At 36.1% G+C, this 22,486-nt stretch overlaps 1 protein-coding gene and 1 long non-coding RNA gene across 3 annotated transcripts in view; one reads left to right on the top strand and one right to left on the bottom strand.

The window, feature by feature from the left end:
• Nucleotides 1-14,753, top strand: part of gpc5c (glypican 5c) — a 131,148-nt gene extending 116,395 nt beyond the window's left edge. For both annotated transcript variants that reach the window (XM_089131065.1, XM_039657606.2), the window contains one exon: nt 14,235-14,753. In XM_089131065.1, coding sequence (XP_088987191.1) covers nt 14,235-14,383 — 149 coding nt within the window. In that variant the 3' untranslated portion in view covers nt 14,384-14,753. The remainder of the gene's footprint in view (nt 1-14,234) is intronic.
• A 5,261-nt stretch (nt 14,754-20,014) lies between these two features.
• On the bottom strand, nt 20,015-22,280 carry LOC120487174 (uncharacterized). The gene is made up of 3 exons (XR_005624392.2): nt 22,102-22,280; nt 21,246-21,295; nt 20,015-20,167 (listed from the first exon to the last, which is right to left on the bottom strand). It is a non-coding gene; the product is annotated as an uncharacterized LOC120487174 (long non-coding RNA).
• Nucleotides 22,281-22,486: the final 206 nt, after the last annotated feature.

The following is a 22,486-nucleotide window of genomic DNA, read 5'->3' as shown; positions in this document are numbered from 1 at the left end:
ACCCACAATTTGTGACTTCTATTTAATCATAATTTTCTATGTCTGGCAAAGTGCTTAGTCAAGTTCCCAAGTGAACAATTTAACGGGTCTTTAATTAGCCCAGACTGTGAATGAGATCCTAAAGCGACCTTAATGACCAATGAGCCCTTTAATGACCATCGAGCCCTCTCAATTACACTCACACACACCTGTCTTTTTCTTGTCTGCAATCACACTACATGGCATTGTAAAAATGTGACAAAAAACTTACAAAAAACACCATAGTACCTGTTTGATTTGCATCCCATTGACTAGGGAAATTTGTGTTAAGTTATGCTACAGTAACTCCAACATCTTAATATCTTTTTGTAGATCATCGTAAATAATGCTAATAATGCACTTGGCGGCAAACACTTAATTGATAAGTTCCTCTGTAAAAATTCACAGTAGACACCACTGTTGCTCCATTATTAGATTGACAGTCTGTTTAGTAAAGGTGTCCAACATATGTATTGTGATGCCGGTACCGTGGTGAGGCTGAAGCACGGGAAGAAGGCTGGATCCAAACGCAGTGTACTGGCTTTATTTAGACAAACTACATACTTTGACAAAGACTCAGATACAGGACTCAGAAGCAGGAGCAATTAACGTCGACATCACACGTACAACAACTCACAAACTAAGGCAGAAACACAGGGCTTAAATAATCAGACTAGCAAACTTAACAAGGTAACAAGGGGGCGTGGACAATAGGAAACACCTGGAAAACTCAATAGACAGGGAACCACTAATAATACAAAGACAAAGATACAAAACCACATCATGACATGTATGTTAATACAAATACAGTCCTGTAAAATACATACAATATAGCCAGGTTACTGTACAGTAGGTGGACTGTCTCTAACATAAGATGGTGCTGTTCTAGGGTGATATTGTGCATGTTTTGTGCATTAGCACACAAAGGCTGTTTTTGCAACCCAAAATGTGCAAACTCAGGGCTAACTAAAGAATCTGACACATGGTTTTACACATCTCATGTGCAGCGGTGACATGCTGACGTGGGCATGCAGTCGGTCTGGTGCATTTTGCAGAATAGTCAGAAGCATTAGTGTTATGTGGTGTTGTGTAGTCATGCTCTGAGAGCCTGCTTCCTCCTGTTGAGTCTGAAAATCTTGCCTTTTTTGACAGAAGTGCTGACCTCTGTCATTTGTGTGTTAAAAAAAACACATGCCAGCTGAAATGTTCCACAAAATATCCGTACATTGAAGCATCATGAGTTTATAAGCTCTGCTTCTCTAAATCATGCATTAGATAAATCATACCTTATGAATGGCATTGGCATGGTCTTGATCAATCATGATTGTGCATATATTAGCTTGTGCCTCATGAAAAATCATGCCAGGTTTTCTGACACTGATGTGAAGAACCTTCTCTCATATATCATAGCCGATCAAACTTATGCAGTCAGTAAGAATGTTTTTTTGAAGACTTCTCTTATGCTCACCAAGACTGCATTTATTTGATCAAAAATATAGAAAAGTAGTAATATTGTGAAAAATTATTATAATTTAAGGTTTGTTAAAGGGGGGGGGGGTTGATTGCGATTTCACTTATTTCATTTTAAATAGTGTGTAAAGTTGCTGTTGGTTCATGAACAGTATCTGCAAAGTTGCAGCGCTGAAAGTTCAATGTAAGCAGAGATATCGTTTTTTAAAAATCAGGAAGTTTAATGCCTACAAAAATGACTCGAATGGGACTACAACGGGTTTTATAGTCACTAACCTATACATTTGCATCAAACACTCCCTCCAGAATCAACGCATTCTCACCCCAAGGCGTCACCTTTGACCATGCTTCAATATTTGACGTTTTAGGCGCCCTTTAGCGTCACTTACATGACACGATCCTACGGCGTCATCTAACTGACGCTAAAGGAAAGCGTCAGTTAGAGGACGCGGTTAGGTTTAGGTGTGGGGTGGGGGTAGGGTACACGCGATCCTAGGGCGTCATCTAACTGACGCTAAAGGGCGCCTAAAGCGTCAGATATTGAAGCATGTCCAAATGCTTCCCAAGGCGTCAGTTAAGTGACGCCTTGGGGGTGAGAATGGGCTGCCAGAATATGCAAAAAAGGGTATGGCCATATTTCTGCAGCTCATCGAAAGTGTGTTATGTTCATCCAGCTGTCAGGCCTTCTGTGTTCGAGCTTCCCACGGACTCTGTACTTCGTCAACAATGGATACAATTTATGTTTGATTACGTTTCTTAAAATTACAATCGTAATTTAGCTCTCTGCGGTATCTCTCAAGGATTCAAATGTTGATCAAGTTCTTTTATTTATTATTATTATTATATTATTTGGTATTATTTATTATTTAGTATTCTATTAATTACTATTAATTACTATTATAAACTATTAATTTCTTAAAAAACAACAAAAAAACTAAATAAAAAAAACTAAATAAACTGTGTGTCCACTGATGTACAATGTTAGTAGACAAATTAACTAAACTAATGAGAACGGTATTTTTTCTAAATGTCCACAGAGCCAGAAGTTAAAGAATCACCTGCAAATAACCTAAGAAGACTTGATTAGTTTAGTGATACTCCTGTAGTACTTTATTATCCTTTTTGGATTTTAACAGCCACATGAGGGTTAGTAAATGAACAAATTTTCATTTTTGGTCAAGCTATTTCTTTAAGACAGTGTGTGCACGGCCACCCTGGCCCAAGGACCTGTTGAGTCTCTGCTGTGGATCACAGATGAAAGCGGGCCGGGAAATTGCTAAGACTGGTTGCAATATCCGTCCTTACTTGGGTCCACATCTGTCAAACAGGCCCGGCCAGGCCAGGGGTCTACCCCTTAAAATCACAACACACTGTGAAACCAGTTGTGCACGTTAACAGTGTCTGTCTAGCTCCGCCATTAACACACCAGATAATGAAACAACAACCAGTATTTTTTCCTTCTTTCTGTTTGTTGTCATTGCATGGAGTTGAGAGGTTCGTGCGTGCAGGGGCGAGAGACCCAGATCTAATCCATGGGATTGGGACCTAAGCTCGGAAAAGCGAACGAGAGCTACCCATATCCTGGACACAGCCCTGAATGTTCCCGGAATGTTCCCCTTCAGGCAGCCACCACAGCTGGGAAGCACCTTCTCAGAACTTGTGGATTATAGCAGAAAAACAACGGCTGGCTTTGAGAAAAACTCTCTCCCACCGCACAAACATACATGGACTGCCCGAAATCCCACAAGGCTTGTATGTTTTGTTTTGTCTTTGTTTCCCCCTTTAAAAACCAGGAGAGTGGGGTTGCTCATTATGGACAAAGAGTGTTGTTTTGATGTTTGAAATATCCACATCCCATTAGGGATGTAGTTCATTGCGGAAATGTTCTTCGGGTGTATCCAGAAACACACTCTCGAATGAAAACATTTGCCCACAAAGAGAAATGTTTATATGGCGTGTGAGTGATGGATCTGCTCTGGGTTTGTGACAAAACTTCTTCACCATGTTTTGTGGATTTGAACAAACCCCTAACCATAAATATTAGACTTTGGGGTGTAACACAATCCACACCATTTCCACTACGGACATGGTACCTCAAATAATGTGGCTTTTTGGGAAGAGGTACTATAACTATCCCAAGTCTTATTGTTGGAGGTTTTTTTTTTTTTGGGGGGGGGGGGGGGGGGGGGGGTTATGATGTGCTAATCTGCTGAGATGGTTCCCTGCAGACTGTTTAATATATCTTAAATGGAGAGATAACCTCAGGTCAACGATTCCTGTATTTTCCTTGACACAGAGCACCACTTTCTTTCACACTCATACAGCAGTACACACAGCTCATTAGTTTTACTTTACCCATGCTTAGTGAATGTTTGGACGCATCTTTGGTCATATCCTGTACTTTATTTAAGCTGTTTCCAGAGTCTTTGCTTGTATAATTAACCCTCAAACATCACAAAACCTGCAGTCAGGCTTTTGCCTTGTGTTACGGACTCAATTTAAAGCAGGACACTACTGGCAAATCCATTTGTTTGGTTTGTTCATGCACTGGTCAGTTTAGGTTTTTATTCTATTCTATTTTATTTTATTCTATAGTTTTTATTTTATTTTATTTCACTAAAGTAGTGAAAAGAAAACACATTTAAAGTGTTTGTTTCATTACACTGTTTTATTACACATATTTTCCCAGTGTTTAGATTTCTGTTAAATGAGTGCATATCTAATTAGAGTCATTTGCACATTTTGCATAACATTTCAGAACACAGTTGTCTATTGTCTTAGTGTTTCTTGCGTTTAATCAACTGGGAGTATGTTATCGCCTCTTGCCTTATAAATAAGAATAATAGGCTGTACAATTAATCAGATAGATATTATACATGGATATCATATATTTGTGTATTTTCCTATTTTTACATTTAGATTACCTTTTCCATCGTCTAATAGTCACTTAAAGGTTAATTTTTAAAAACACTATAGTAAGTAATAATATGGGTAAATGTAAATGTCAACCTTTAGCAAATCTCAAAAATGAATTTTAATGTGTTCACACACTGTGCATTATAATGTCGTGATTTCACACGTAGCATTTAAAACAATGGATTACATTCTTTTGTTTATTTTATTTTAAATTGATTTGAGTTTTATGGAATAGTGGCCATATATTAGTCATCGACCATTATTTTTAATATGAGAGCATCCTTAATAATTATGAATCCCACGATTACCCAAGCATGAACAGCATTTACTACTATTGATTTGCATTTTTTCCAGCTCCCAATTTACAACATTTTTGCAAACCAATCACAGACCTTTTGTCCATTGCACATTAATCTAGGCCTATATCAGTCTGTTAAGACTCAGTTTTAAGCAGTCTTATCTATAGATGTTTTAATAACCCAATTGAAAAGAGGCATTAAAACAGTCAGTTAAGTAACAGTCATTAAAACCAAACTGAAAAGTAATGTTAATTTGTTAATTATTTGTTTATTACTTTGGATCTGCTGTACAGTGTTGTAATGCTCATTTTGTAAAGCCGATGGTGTTTCCCAATAACACCAATGCAAGCAACATGATAGTAGAACTCATCCATTATAATCAACAAAGTGTAGACCTATTGAAAATAAGAGATGTATTTTGCAGTGCATTCAGCTTCAATGATTATAGTGTTTGTGAGAGTCCGGAGCTGATGTGGACATTCAGTGAGCAGAAACAGTCGCATGAAACACTGCAAATCTGCTGTGACAGCTTCGTTGATTGTAATGAAGTGGGTCATATTGCTCATTTTTGTATAAAAGTATAATTTATTAAATACTTGACTAACAGCTTTGTTTTTCCGCTTACTAAGTGGGTCAGTGGGAAGTTGACTGCTGTCTTTTTCGGTGATTGCACGCATGATGCGTGTGTGTGGGTGTTGTTTTTGTGACCTCTGCTAGTGGTTTAGTCCTCCTACATGTAGCTCTGACCCAGTCTGACCGCATCACTGTGGAGAGGACCTATGGTTACTTACTGCTTTTACAGAAGTCATTGTGAACACGTTTCTCTCTCGCTCAGTCACACAAACACACAAGTGTATACGTTCACAGAAATCTTTTACAGCTGCACATATAGTCTTTGAGCTCTGAGAGCAGTTCTTTATATTCTTAACTACTAATTTTGATCTATTAGAGTTTTTATTGTTGATAATTTGCAAACTGACAAATACTATTAATAACTGTAATAGTCTATGGGCCAGATTTACTAAAACTCAAAACCAAAAAAAGTGCTGATGGGAGTGTAAAGTTTTGTGTGTGATCTATTGAAGATGGGTTTTCCCAGGCTAAGGTTGTTGCAGAATTACCCATCCTTAAACGCCATACGAAGACATGTTGGTTTGTTTTACGTATAAATGCCGGTCAGATATCATCTTCCTTTATAAGTGAGTGGTTGTTAGCCAGAATAAGCTGCAGTGTGGACAATACTTTTTTTCTGATTCTTTATTCTGTAAAAAAACAAAAAAACATATGCAAATTGGAAATTAAATTAAAAAGTTTTTTTGTTTGTTTTACCTCTCACTTTTTATAGCCTTTATTCCTCTACTGTCTCTCTCTCCCCTCTACTCTCTCTCACTGGCCTTTATTATGCCTCTGCTGAATGCTCTTTATCAGAGCGAGGGGGCTGCTCTATAAAGGTGGATTGCCAGGCAACAGAAGGTCAACCTCCTGTTTAAATGGTCACAATGCCTGCAGTTTGAGAACAGAATAAACAAATCCGTGTGAAATATGCTCATTATAGCTCGTAAGGACAGTCAGTGATGGAGAACACCTTCACATCTCCTCACACAGGCTTTTGTCACAGTCCTTGATGAATTCGTTCAATTTAGACACACTAACAGAATGCAAAAGCAGAAATGTGGACCCTTTTTTTTTCAAGCACATTTTTACTGAATTCTTTATTTGTGCTGTATAGTGAAAGTTGCCGTTTTGCATTCGGGATGCTATTGTATGTGAAGTGTGTGGGTGTATGTAAAAAGTGCTTCGTATACCAATTCCAAAATAACCAGGTTTTATTTTTCAGTTTGCCGTGACGTGATTAAAAAGATTGTTTTAACTGCCCCTATTACGCAGTTTTCAAGGTTCCTCATTTTCTTTTGAAAGTCTCCTACAGTCGCTTTACGTCCATCCAAGGTAAAAAAAAAAAAACACAAAACCACCTCATTTCTTTTCTCATAGTGTCTGAAACGGTTCAATAAAGGATTCAGTCTCTCTGAACCCCTTCTTTTCCGAGAACCTGCACTGCTCTGATTGGTCAGATGGCCCAGTCTGTTGTGATTGGTCTACCTCTTACAGTTGCTTTTGGAAACTCAAAGCTCATTACCTAACACAGTCTCATCCCAAAAAGTCATATAACTGACGTCTTGGGACGTCTTTTGACCATACGTCAATATCCGCCTTTTTAGGGCCCCCTGAAACGTCAGTAGATGGCGATCCCGGGCCGTCATACAACTGACGCTTTACCTTTAACGTCAGTTAGGTGACGGGTTAGGTTTAGGGTTAGGTTTAGGTCTGGGGTAGAGTTAGGATCCCATAACCTCATCTGCCGACGTTTAAGGGGGCCCTAAAAAGGCGAATATTGACGTATGGTCAAAAGACGTCCCAAAACGTCAGTTATATGACGTCTTGGGATGAGACCGGGTTGCATTACCATACTTTGATTTCAGCCAATGAAGAACATAGATGGGCATTCTGCAAAATGTGTTACAAACATACATAGGTTTGAGCGGGAAGTAAGACTGGAATTACTCACGACTCGTTTCAGGCATTTCAGAATTGGTTCTGTCTTTCAGGAGACAATACCTTTTTTTGTGCGTTTTTATCTTTGAAACTTAACTTAATCACTAACAGCTATATTACACACTACATGAGAAAAAGCATAATGGGGCACTTTAAGTGTTTGGTAAGCAATTTTGTCATATGACTAATTATATGACTAATTATATAATTATATATATATATATATTTGTCATATGAATAATTTTGCAATGTTTTGTGGTAACACTTTAATAGATCAATTAACAGAACAAAGGTTCCTGTTATGCCGATGATACTCAGCTGTATATTTCTTCAAAATCTAACGAAACTTACCAATTCACAAAATTAACGGAATGCATAGTTGATATTAAAAAAAATGGATTACTAATAATTTCCTACTACTAAATTCTGAAAAAACAACAACAGAGATTCTGATTATTGGACAGAAAACATCCACACATAATAACCTAGAATACTGTCTAACACTTGATGGCTGCTCTGTTTTGTCTTCATCTTCGTTTAGGAACCTGGGTGTGCTCTTTAATGCCAATCTCTCATTTGAAAGTCACGTTTCTAGTAAAACCACGTTTTTCCTTCTTAAAATATATATCTAAATTACGTCTTAGGCTCTCATTGACAAGTGCAGAACAATTAGTTCATGCGTTCATGACATCAAGGCTTGATAATTGTAATGCTCTACTGGGTGGTTCCCCTGCATGCTTAATAAACAAACAGCTAGTACAAAACGCAGCAGTTCGAGTTCTTACCAGAACCAGCAAATATGATCATTTTAGCCCGGTTCTGTCAACACAGCATTGGCTGCCTATTAAACATTGTATAAATTTTAAAATATTGTAAATTATTAAATATTAAATATATTAGATATTAAAATATTACAAAACACTAAATGGTTTAGCTCCGCAGTACTTGAGTGAGCTCTTAATGCGCATGTGAACGCCATCAGCGTTTATCACAAGTTCGTGTTTAAAGCTACACTGTGTGATTTTTACCCCCATCTAGCGGTGAAAAGGTATATGACCATCCAGTGAATATTAGTTTCTGTTCCTCTCAATTCTGATTTCGTTTTAACTCCTACGGTGGCCAGTGTAGTCCAAGATTAACATGGCTTCCAGTTCGACCTCGTCCATGAGTGTTAACTCAAATGTAAATGCGAAAGGCGAAGCTTGAATTAACGGGTATGTCCCTCTTTGGCTAATGTACTTTCAAGATGGAGTTGGCAACATGGCGACCGACATTAGAACCCCTTCCCCGTATGTTTTTTCAATGGCATATTATACAGTCACGAGAATACTTTATTACTCGAACGAAGTAAATATACAATAATGAGCACATATATTTTTGAAACTAAAAACTAAGTGTTTGTAGCTAAGAATAAACTAAAAGAGTTACACAGTGTAGCTTTAAAGTCTTGTTTAGAGACATTCATATACATTTTTACCTTACAGTTACTGTAAATCCGGCCTCTAGTTCATAAACGCCATATAAATCGCTATATAAATATAGTTGTTAAATTGCTGTGAGACCGGGTTGGAAATGACAACCAACAGACAGTCATAATTTGTATAAGAATTTCACTCAAATTCATACTTTAATAATATATTTTCATATGTTAGGGTTTCTGGATAAAACAATAAAAGCTATACAGGAAGCACTGAAAGTAATTTTAATGTGACCTTTATTTAACTAAATGTTAAATGTTAAACTAACACATGAACAGCAAGCAATATAGACAGATGGATATGGAAGTTTCATATGATCTAAATTATTGTGCGAGTGTGTGAGAGGTCATGCATGGTTAGTGTGCATCTTTCCCATCAGATGCTGGTCAGTTCCCACCTAGTCTGAGTCATAACCTCTTTCTCCTTGTCTGTCTCTTAGTCTGTCTCTCCTACCATAACAACACAATGCTGAATCAACTTACAATCAGGGAAACTGCAAGTCATGCCAACAAGGCTTTGGAGTCTAAATCTGATAAATGAAAACAGTGACCTCAGTAATCCCCAGTTGAATCTGAATCACTAGCTTTAAATATCCAGTGGTTGGAATCAACAAGTTTCAGTTTTTTTTTTTTTTTTTTAAATGACCAGTGCATTTAACATTTAACCAAACACAAGCTAAAGCTTTCCTCACTTACATTTTTTTTTTAAATATTGGAAATGAGCTCCCCCCAATGTGGCTTAAGTTTAGCAAAGTCTACAGCGCATGCAGTTTTGGTTACTGTACATAGCAAATGATAGTATCTAAAGACATTCTTTCCTACTGACTTTTATAAGTGAAGCCAGGTTGTGACCAGTGGGACTTACAGGTCACTCAGGGAGAGATTGATGGAAAGAATAAATCAAACAGTAGTCGGATAGGTGGAAGAAACCCAAGGATAAAATAAAATGATTGAGGGGGGAAACATCCCACACTGGTTTGGTTGCTGCCGAGCGCAAATGCTTTTAAAGAGTGCTCACAGGTGTTTTGACTCTTGTCGTTTTTTTTTTTTTTTTTTTTTTAGCTTTTAGAGTCGCGTTTGAGAGCTTTCCCAGTGCGAGCAAACCAGACGATGTGGCACGCTCTCGAGAGATTTGTAGTTTTGCTTTTCTGTCTGACACATGTTGTTGAGACAGTTTGGTCTATTTCAGAAAAATTGTAAATAGTGCAGCTATTTTAGTGCCCTGTTTATGAGCTCTGTAAGATAAACAAGTGTTTATTTTAGGGGTCCAACACGTGCAACGGGATTAACAGCGATAAACAGCAATCCAGAGAGCTGGTGTACTGCTCTTTCCATCTCTCTTTCCATCTTTTATTTATTTATTTATTTATTTTGCAATCCAATACTTACAGGTGACTGATGCCTGACAAAAAATATCAAGGCCACATACATAAACATCTACACTTAAACATGAACATAACATACATAAAAGTGTGTGTATGTGTGTCTGTTACTGGGTGTGTGAGTGGAAATAACTTAAAAGAGGAACATCTTTCCATCCTAATTCACATGAATAATATGTATTATGCAACTCTTTTAAATTTATTATACTCTTGTTTTAGTAAATCGGTTTGTTAATTTCAGTGGAATGATTCAGAAGCCTTCATTTGAGCCATCACAAATATTGTTCCTAGAGTTGTTAGTTACTTTACATCATCTTGTTTGAAGCAAAGTAAATAATAATGGCGGTTTACTGTTTAAATTTATTGTAGTTCAATGTGATCAGTCAAATTGTCTGTATATATATATATATATATATATATATATGAAGAGTTCAGATGCAAAAGCCTCTAAATGCTATTTGAAATTTTCTTCTTTAATGATGATTTTTATCAAACTTGTATATTTAAGTTCAGTAATTTCACTTAAATAACAATTAATAGGTAATTATCATTGCCATATAAGTGAAATTACTGAACTTAAATATACAAGTTTGATAAAAATCATCATTAAAGAAGACAATTTCAAATGGCATTTAGAGGCTTTTGCATCTGAACTCTTCATATATATATATATATATATATATATATATATATATATATATATATATTAGGACTGCCAATAGATACAAAATTGAATCCCGAAGAATCACACTCTTGTGCGATATATCGCAATTTTATTGTGAAATTAAGTATACACCATTTATCTTGTTTAACATGTTCATTTTGTCATCATTTGCTGTATCCAGTGAAGTAAACCATCAGATTGAAGGGTGATTCTCACAAAACTGTATTTTCTGCAAACTTTTTTTAAAGTACATTAAGGTTATTTCCAAAAAAAAGTACACTTGGAGACTCCAAAGAAACACCAAATAGCCAAATGATAAAGTAAATCCATATCATTTTTACATTTATGCCCAGCAATGCATCCATGAACAAAAAAAAAATCCTGAATTTACCATGTATACTGCAAAGTGCTTGTTTACACATGTTGCGAGACCGAACAGGGCCACATATTTGCGCATCATATATAACGGATTCACACGTGCTAACTGTACGACTCTTACGTCACCGCAATCTTCTTAACCTTGATTCCAATCCTAATCCATCAAAACTTCCCTAGCGAGACGCTGGTTTGCTTTATCCAGCCGACAAACGACAAACTTTTGCCATTTGGTTTAGTTTGTATTTTACTCAGCACGATGCTTGACAGATCACCTCATACTGTTCAGAATAACACAATCTCTCTGACGTCTTAGGACATCTTTTGACCATACGTCAACATCCGCCTTTTTAGGGTACCCTTAAACGTTGGTTACATGACGATCCCGGGCCGTCACTTTACCTTTAACGTCGGTTAGGTGAAGGGGTAGGTTTAGGTCTGGGGTAGGCTTAGGATCCGATAACGTCATCTAACCGACGTTTAAGGATTCCCTAAAAAGGCGGATATTGACGTATGGTTAAAAGACGGGATGAGACTGCGCTGTAACAGAAACAATCACAGAATATGGCAGAATATGTATCTATATTTAAAATAGTATATAGTCCCTTTGAATAACATCTAATTATTATCTGCATTTAGGTTTCTAATGATAACTTTGAAATACTTTGTAGTCTTTGTTGAGGTTTTGTGTGTGATTCCTGCTTAATTGGTGTAAGGTCTACCTTACACCGTTTCTCTCACACACAAAGACAAACATAACATTCCCAAAGACACACAGCAATCTTTCCTACACCAGAAAGCTGTGAGAGAAGCTGATCCCTGCACAGCTTGAAACCTGTGAACATGAAGGCTGAACTTGACTATTTGAGAACAAACAGGTCTTGGTTGGAGAACGTGTGAGAAGTTTCAGAAATGGTGATTCATCCTGTTATCACTTTGGATGATGACAGTTATACTTTATTGAGCATGCCAGGATAATGATTGCGAGCGGATAACTTTATTACCATGAAGGAGAGTTGTGATAGAAGGTGATTTCTGTTCTTGGTCTTGTGGCTGCTAATGAGATCACGTCTGTTTTGCGTATGAATGTTATTTTCCATCACACACATAAAGCTGTTTGTTTTTCATTTTACAGCTGGCAAAATACTGTTTGAAATACATTTTAAATAAACACATAAGTTTGCTGGCTTGGATGAAGTGATTTTTTCGGATTTTTTGGATGATTTCCTCATGTAGGTGAGAGAGAATTATGGGAGTTTGGACAAATCTACATGTTTTCGCACATACATCTGTACTTGATTGATTCAAATATTAATGCTTAAAATACTGATACTGCTGTTTTGAGAGGACTGATCTTCACATACAAAATATAATATTATATTATGGCCTATTTAATGTTTATAATTTTACATTTTTAAACATTGTATCCTCACAAATATAAACACTTTCAAATTATCAGCAGTACATCTTTTGTTATTCTTGGTACAATATGAATAGTACATTTAAAATTATGTTATATTGTAAATTGCCAATAAATAAAAGCAAAAATACTTTTTAATGTTAACAACAGACTTTCAGTTAATGATAATGATAACTCGTTGCCATTTTTTTCTGCTGAATTTCCCACAAAATCAGAGCAGAAAATGTGAAAGTAATTTACAGATTTCTTCTGGGCATTCTTGTGAGTGTATGGAAAGTCGTATGCTGTAAGGACCGTAGAGTCTCATTCTCTATTGTTTTAGAGTTGACAAGCCTTTAGTGTCATCCACACCTCACAAAACACGCAAGGCCTTCTCCTCTACCAGAACAATCACTTTTATTCTCACCAAGGATAGACCGCTCATTGTCTATTGTTCTGTGTAATAACAAACGCATTAGGCCGCATAATTAGTTGCTTAAGGTGTCTTGAGACTGTCCGAGAGCCTGCAATATTGTCACGATGGAATTGGTGGAAAGTTTGTTTGGAGTGTTAATTTGCTTTGGTGCGTGTATGGATTTGTGTTTTACACTCACATGAGGAGATACAAGACAGATGAGTTTAGAAAAAGCTACTCAAATTACTTAGCAAACTTTGACTGTGTTAATTGGTGTTGTTTAACAAAATGGGAAAGTTTCTTCAAGTAAACTTAGTACAGAGCTTGCTCATAAATCGTAACTGCTTTTCTAAAAACCCATAGTAAATTCATGAGGGAATCCCGTGGCGAATTAGCCTTCGGGCTGGCCTACAAATTGCCATCATGACTGAACTGCTCTATAGAGCGGGAAAAACGTTTAGCTGCAGGGAGTTTAAGAAGGGTAAAAAAGAGAGACAAAGACTAATGATGAAGAGAGAGAGAGAGAGAGAGAGAGAGATGCATGTAAAGGGCATAAAAAGGATATATTACAGAGCTACAAAACATTTCACCTTGACAGGATCAGGGAAGGTAAGTGCTAAAGTCAGCAGCACAGAGGAATTCTGGGTAATGGGAGGAGGCAAGACATGCTGAATTCACCCAATTCGTATACTATCCGTCTTGAAATGAAATGAGTAATCCAAGGATACCCGAATTCGAATCTGAATTAGTGCAGATCTTACGGCTAGCATTGCCGACAACCCATGGCACATTGGACGAGGATTCGATCAGAAGTACATACACAAATAGAAAATGTTAAAAACCACAAACATGGCAGATCTGCGAGACGGACGGTTAAGACAAAAGGTTTAATAATACTAATCAGCATCTAGCCTGATTAAATGATTAAAATGTTATTCACATTATATATTCAATTTAATGTGGAGGATTTTAACTGTGACCAGATGATTGACAGGCCAGTTTAAACGGGTGACCGGATGAACCAAACTTGCCTTTACTATTCTGCTACACACTTCATACACACTACAACACTACATAATATTAGGGCACAGTATAAGTAGGTGAATTGGGTCTCAGCAAAAATCTTGTCACACACACACCAAGAAAGACTCTCACATTTATATCTGTCTATTTAACTTCCTGACAAGACACTGTTGACTCAACAATGAGATGTGATTGTACTGTTGTTGCACTCTCTCATGATCTCTCACTCTCTTTCTTTTCCAGCTTTTACAGAAGCTGTAACCAAAATGTCAGGAGAGGTCCAGGACCCGCCCATGACCCAGAACAACCCTTCATCTGATGCGTCTCTTTCCACGGCGAGCTTCATCATCATCATCACCCTCGCTCTGGGGCTGCAGTGGCCCTTCATCTGAAAGGCCACCACCACATACACACACAAAGATCATATGCACACATGGGCGAACATCATAAAGAAATGTCAGGCTCTTATTCCCCCCAAAAATCAAAAGAAAAAAGAAAGTAGATAACTAAAATCAGGCATTTTGCAAATTTGGCATTGTATTTATTTCATTCAAAATTAAATACGAACAGTTAAAGCAAAAAGTGAGAGTTTTATTCATTCTCATATCTGTCATACAACAAATAAATTATGTGCATATATATGAAGAGTTCAGATGCAAAAGCCTCTAAATGCCGTTTGAAATTTTCTTCTAAAATGACCATTTTTATCAAGCTTGTACATTAAAGTTCAGTAATTTCATGAAATGACAATTAATAGGTAATCTTCATTGCCATTTAAGTGAAATTACTGAACTTAAATATACAAGCTTGATAAAAATTATCGTTGTAGAAGAAAATTTCAAATGGCACTTAGAGGCTTTTGCATCTGAACTCTTCATACGTATATACAGTCATGATCCGAATTATTGGCAACCTCAGTAAATATGATCAAAGAAAGCTGTAAAAATAATCTTTTTTATTTTTTAATCAAAAAAATCGCAAACCTTTTATTGAAGTAGAACAATTGAAAGTGAGGGAAAATGATGTTATGTTTTTGGCCAAAAATTCTGACCATGACTAATATTATATATGTACATTGTATATATTAGCATTTTTGCACCACACTAGGCTTCTAGGAGGATATTGTTTAAATGTGGCTAATATATATATACATATATAAATTTATTTTTTGTTGCAATTTTTGCATGCTACCAAGTTTATTTTATTTTATACTATTATTCTATTACAGTAGGCTACTAAGAATTGTTGAATTGGAGTTTATTGTCATGGTCATGTCAATTGCCAATACTGTCATAATGCATAAAAAGAAAGAAAGAGTAAAAATAATAAGCTTTATTGTCTTAATCCAAAATTTCTTATGTCCTTCTTTTGATTTTGGGGTGGCACGTGACCTGGGCATTTCCTGACAGTTCATATGACGTTCCCTATACACTGTATCCCTAAAAATGTTGTTTTATGATGTCAATGTTGTTTTATGATGTTCCCAGCCTTCTGTGACAGACCCATTTTTGTGGAAGACTCAGACAGGGAGACTAGCAGTGCTCTCTGGGGTTTAAGTGTTAACACTCTCCACAGACGTATTGTATCAGAACTGGTACAATCACCGACTGGGACTGTGGAATGCATGACAAAACATGTGCATCTGTGGAAACATCGCTCATGACCACACAACAAAAAAGAAAACAGAAATTGTCGGCACTCTGCACAATAAGCAAGGTACACTGTAAAAAGTGAACAGTTGGATCAACTTAAAAAAATTACTTCAATTGGTAACACCTAAAAAAATTAAGTTCTCTCAACTTAAATTATCACATTTTCTCAACTTAATTTTACTAGGTCAATCACACTTAAATTATTTGAGTTCACTCAATCCTATTATTTACATTAGTCTGACTTAATTTCACTGCATTCCAACTTAAATTTATTAATTTTTCCTACAGTTGGATCAACTTAAAAAAATTACTTCAATTGGTAACACCTAAAAAAAATAAGTTCTCTCAACTTAAATTATTTTATTTTCTCAACTTAATTTCAGGTCAATCACAGAAGACTCAAATTGCTGGAGAAATATTTATTAACATTAATTCATTTTATACACCATCGGTATTTTTCATATTACAAACTTTGAGAATTTTTTTTACAAACATTTGTTGTGCCAATGAAATTCCATTTACTGACACACTTGTTCCATTAACAGTTTTTTTGCAAAGTTGCCTTTGCACTGAATTATGCTCAAAACTGCATAAGCCAACATATGTATAAAAATAAATATAAAAACATAGTGGTTATGCCCTTAAAGGGTTAGTTCACCCAAAAATGAAGTCATTAATTACTCACCCCCATGCTGTACCAACCCCGTAAGACCTTTGTTCATCTTCGGAGCACAAATGAAGATATTTTTGATTAAATTTGAGAGCTGTATCACTACCACATAGACTGCCGGGACTGGCTCTTGACGGCCCAGAAAGTCAATGAAGAAAATGTTTAAATATTCCATGTGACTACAGTGGCTCAACTATAAGTTTATCAAGCGACGAGAATACTTTTTGTGTGAAAAAACAAACAAAAATAACGACTTTATTCTACTATTCCTTTTCTTCCTTGTTGGCCAGAAATGACACTTCAATGCGATTTCCACGACGCATGCGCGTGAACTGAACTGAAGTAGTTGAAGGAGATCGCAATTCTCGCGCATGCGTCGTGGAAATCGTATTGATTGGTAGTTATACAGCTCTCAAATTTAATCAAAAATATCTTCATTTGTGTTCCGAAGACGAACGAAGGTCTTACAGGGTTGGTACAGCATGGGGGTGAGTAATTAATGACTTAATTTTCATTTTTGGGTGAACTAACCCTTTAAATGAGCTACCTAAAAACAATTAAATGGATAGTTCACCCAAAAATGGTTCAAGTTGCTCCAAACCTGCATGAGTTAGTTTCTTCTGCTGGACACAAAAGAAGATGTTTTGAAGAATGTTGGTAACCAGACAGTTGACTTCTGAATTGTTTGACTGTTGACTTCCAAAGATACAGGAAGTCAATGGGTGCCTTCAATTGCCAGGTCACCAACATTCTTCAACAAATCTTCTTTTGTGTCCAGCAGAAGAAACTAACTCATGCAGGTTTGGAACAACTTGAACCATTTTTGGGTGAACTTTCCCTTTAATCTTTCAAATAGAACCATACTGTATGAGAAGAGCTTTACAGGTAATGCCCTAAATTTAAAGTGAATCAATCAGATTCAAACAAACAACTACACATTCATACTAGACGTATGAATGAACAAATGGATAGTCTACAAACATAAGAAAACAAATTAAACATCCAACATTCTTTCAAACACAGACTAGACATATGCACATTCAAACATTACTGCAAGTTCACTGTTGTCTACTGAAAAGACTTTGAACTTTTAGTGACATCTTTTGCTGTTCAAGCTGCAAGAGAACTTTCTGGAATACCTCGAAAGTAAAACGAAGCGGTTTTGGGTAAGCCAGATTGATGATGTATATCATCCCGAGAAGCAAGGCACAAGCTGATGTGAACGAAGGCAGTTCATTCAAAACTTTAACACCCTCGATGACGACACCTATGTCAGCCGGTGGTTCGTGATGTTCTCCCCCCTCCTTCCGAATAACATACACCGCCATGGTGAACTGCTCCAGCTCACCCTCCCAATCATCTCGCTGCTTATCCTAAAGAAATGTACATAAAAAAAAATAAATAAATAAACATTTTGCAGTCATAACTACAAAACACAAATTTAAACTTTCTGAAAAATCTAAATAGAACATGCAGAATTTCAACTCACAAGGTACTCCTTGATAAGGTCTTGAGGATTTTCGTTAACACTTTAAAATAATGGTCCGTAGTTAACAAGTAGCTATGCAGGAAGTAATAAGTAGTACTGCATTAAAGGGTTAGTTCACCCAAAAATGAAAATTCTGTCAGTATTTACTCAACCTCATGTTGTTCCAACCCCGCAAGACCTTCGTTCATCTTCGGAACACAAATTAAGATATTTAAGATATTAAAATCGCTCCTGCATACAGTCCATAGGCTTCTTGAGGGACTGGCTCTTGCTGTCCCCGAAAAGTCATTAAAGACATCGTAAAAATAGTCCAAGTGACTACAGGGGCTCAATCTTAAGTTTATCAAACGACGAGAACACTTTTGTGCGCAAAAAAACAACAAAAATAACGACTTTATTTCAACTATTCACTTCCTTCTCCATGAGCCTGTAAGTCAGTTAGCGTAGTGTGATTGCGTAGAGCTACGTCACACGTAGGCTCACTATTGGCCGACGCTGGTCATGTGTGTGTGATGCGTGTGACGTACAATGACAGAAACTTACGCTATTAAACTAGTAACCTGACTCGCGCAGAGGGAGAAATAAACGAATAGTTGAAATAAAGTCGTTATTTTTGTTGTTTTTTTGCGCACAAAAGTGTTCTCGTCGTTTGATAAACTTAAGATTGAGCCCCTGTAGTCACTTGGACTATTTTAACGATGTCTTTAATGACTTCGAGGACAGCAAGAGCCAGTCCCTCAAGAAGCCTACGGACTGTATGCAGGAGCGATCTTAATATCTTAAATATCTTAATTTGTGTTCCGATGATGAACGAAGGTCTTACGGGGTTGGAACAACATAAGGGAGAGTAAATACTGACAGAATTTTCATTTTTGGGTGAACTAACCCTTTAACACCGAAGTTAATACTATTAACTAATATGGAAGCAATATTAACTAAGCAGTAAGTAATAGGTAATTTAGTACAAAGGTAGTTCCTTGGTAGGTATTTGATCGTTACTAAAGAAATATATCCTCATTGAGAACTACTTGCGAACTAAGAATTAATAATCAATTAATTACTAAATCACAAAAGTAACATATCTAAAAAGTGAACAATTGTGGGGGTTTTATACTCTTAACATGATCATAACATTTCAGAAGCATGTGCCTCAAATGGGTTCTTTGTGGAAACCAGTTTATGAAGTTTATATATCCCCCCAAATACATTAGCTAGGTTGAGATTGTGACTACTACTCTTGCCAGGATGGACGCATGTTCTCTGTTTATTTAAAACTTAAACATAAAATAATACTAATAAAGACAGTTTTAAAAAAAATAAACCTTAAATAACTAGGAAGTGATGCTGACACTCTCATGATTGGATCAGTCCACTATTATAACTATGTTACAGTAGCTGCCTAAGGAGGACTTCTTTTTAGGACATGAATATAAACATTGATGTTCACTTGTCAAAAACAATTTGTATCTTTAATGAAGAAATTGGCTGCATTTATGTTACAATAAGCGCAAAACCACATCTTCCAGATTACAGTGTTTGTTTGATTATTAGTGCCTCACAGAACCTGTACAGTATGTGTCAAATATAAAATTAAATAACTTGTGTAAACATTGTGGGATGACAAGGTAACGCTTGTAGTTAGTTAGGAGTTAACATGTTTTTCACAAATGATACAAGTTATTTAATTTTATATTTGACACATACTGTACAGGTTCTGTGAGGCACTAATATTCTAACAAACACTGTAATCTGGAAGATGTGGTTTCGCGCTTATCGTAACATAAATGCAGCCAATTTCTTCATTAAAGATGCAAATTGTTTTTGACAAGTGAACATCATGTTTATATTCATGTCCTAAAGAGAAGTCCTCCTCAGGCAGCTACTGTAACATAAAGTTATAGGTCTTTGGAGTCTGAGATATATGTGACTGACATTCAATAGAGCTCATAATAGTGAACTAATCCAATCATGAGAGTGTCAGCATCACTTCCTAATTATTTAAGGTTTATTTTTAAAAACTGTCTTTATTAGTATTATTTTATGTTTAAGTTTTAAATAAACAGAGAACATGCGTCCATCCTGGCAAGAGTAGTAGTTCTCAATGAGGATATATTTCTTTAGTAATAATCAAATACCTACCAAGGAACTACCTTTGTACTAAATTACCTATTACTTAATGCTTAGTTAATATTGCTTCCAAATTAGTTAATAGTATTAAGTTCGGTGTTAATGCAGTGCTACCTATTACTTCCTGCATAGCTACTTGTTAACTACGGACCATTATTTTAAAGTGTTACCGGATTTTCCCCCAGGAAAACGATGAGGGCCTTCAGGACACTCTTCTTTCCGTGTGAATGTTTTCAGTCTGTGAAAAAGCATTTGTGATTATTTTTCTTATTTTTAAAATTCGGAGTAATCTGTAATGGAGAATCAGATTTCCCCAAGGATAGCAAAGGACAAGAAAATATAAACAAAACTTAATTTACAAAACTATAAAAGGTTGTATTAATGACTGGACAAAGTATATACATCACAGAAGTATAAAAAAAAATCATTATTCAGATATAAACACTGATGTCTACGTTACCGTTCAAAACAGAATTTTTTTTTAGGTTCACCTCAAAGAACATACACAGAGAAGTCAAAAATTAAAGATGATTGAATGACTCATAAATGTAAGTACACATTGATGGCCTAAGAAACGAAACAAGCGGTTTGTGTGAGAAAACGAACAGTATTTATATCGTTTTTACCTCGTGTAACACAGCCATGACAAAATGAACTGACGGCATGGGCGCTTCGGTCTGCGCACGCGCCGGAAGTGATCGCTTGCAAGTCAACGTCACTCATTGTTTACACAGAGATTTCAGAAGTTTTACCTTTCACTAAACATATTTAGATATATCGAAATAATCTTCCATTGCATTGCATGCTCTTTGAGGTGGTGACCATAGACCTGCATTATATGACTGATAGACAACGGTTTGACCGAAAAATATCAAAATTGAAAATACTGTGGAAACAAAGACATCTTGGATGCCCTGCCTTGAGGTAAGCTAAAACACACCAAAAATTAATTTCAAAGTGAACTATTCCCTTTAAATCAGCCAGTACTTGTGCACCTTTTACATGCACAATACATGTCACATCATAATCATTTTGAGCTTCAAAATTGGTTTACACTGTATAAACTAAAAAAAGATATTTCTGAGAATCAAAAAAGGGACATGCATTCGGGATGTCATAAGGGTGAGTTGATGCCGATTTTAGTTCTTAATTCTTTTAGTTTTAGTTCAAAATTCTTATTTAGGATAAATTGCAAGTCAATAGCATTAGACAACATTAGATGGAATTTACTCAAACATGTCCAACATTAGTAATTCATATTATCTATTATCAATAGAAGAAATTAGAAATTACTTAAATTAATAGAAAATACTTACCATGTAATGTTATAGCAAAGTGTCGTCCTCAATCGTCAAACTTGAAAAAGCTTTCGGTCATAAGGAGAGAAAAATGTTGTATCATTAGTATTTAACTTAAGTGGTAAAAAATAGTTTGCTACAGGTCAAGTAATTAATTAGTTGTGAAATACTACTATTTTCTACAAAAAAAATCATAATTTTAAAGAAAACCCCGATTTGTTTTCCTGCATGAAACACCTCGAGCTAGGCAAATTAAGCTAGCGTTAAGCACAGGCCACAGATCAGGGAATCAGGTAACGTTAACGTTAATAATGGGCTGACTCCCTGATCAGTGCCCTGGTTAACTTAATGAACTGATTGAGATGCACCCAATGGCGTTTATCACAGACTTTCAGCATCATTTTGGGCGAAAAAAGTCGATGAATAAGTCAGAGCTAACGTTTCAAAGACAAATAAAAGAACAGACAAAAAATAAAACTCAAATATTGTACTGCAGGAATTCAAATTCGAGCATTTTGTCCCGCTCCCCGACCACTTCCCGCCCAAAGCATTTCCAATTTCTCACGCGGCACAGACGGTTATCCTTTTTTAAACTATTTAATAACTGTTACACAAGTCCCAAGATCCAAACTGAACACATTTTTATAAAACAAACGAGTTAAGTTAAAGATAACATCATGTTTAACGTTAACTTGCATAGAACTATAATTCAGTAATGCTAGTTTGCAAACGTACGTTTAAAAATGTGGTTAATTGCGATTTTGTTAGTATTCATGTTCACAAACAACATTCATTAACTCATAAACAACTAAAACAAACGTCCAAAAGTTGCATATTTGAGTATATTAATTAAAAAACAAAACTTCCAACCTACCTTATTCATCCGAGTGCGAAAAAGAAAATGGCGGTCGAGCAGAAAGTTCCAGACAGGCTCGTGCGTCATGACGTCAGCAAAAAAACGTCTGACGCGAGGGTCCTTAAAGGGAAATTACACTTTGGGTGAAAGCGAGATATCTGAGTGTCTGTGAATTTCTATGCGTTCAAGTTGAATGAGTGTACAATAATCAATTACGATTAGGAAAGCAGAAATACGAAGTAAATAGACTCAAATAGTTCTAGTAATCCAACTTACACCCATATTCACTTTTTACAGTGTATATTACCACCACACACACAGAGCATTATTGAATGAAACTATGAATGTGCACATTTAGTATGTATATAGTTTGAACTGGCGCTGAATTTATAGGACAACGAAT

The sequence above is a fragment of the Pimephales promelas genome, chromosome 5, assembly GCF_988280905.1.
Source record: "Pimephales promelas chromosome 5, fPimPro1.hap1.1, whole genome shotgun sequence".
Lineage (NCBI taxonomy): Eukaryota > Metazoa > Chordata > Actinopteri > Cypriniformes > Leuciscidae > Pimephales > Pimephales promelas.
Note: the sequence above shows the minus strand (reverse complement) of the source record. Positions and strands in the feature narration are given on the sequence as shown.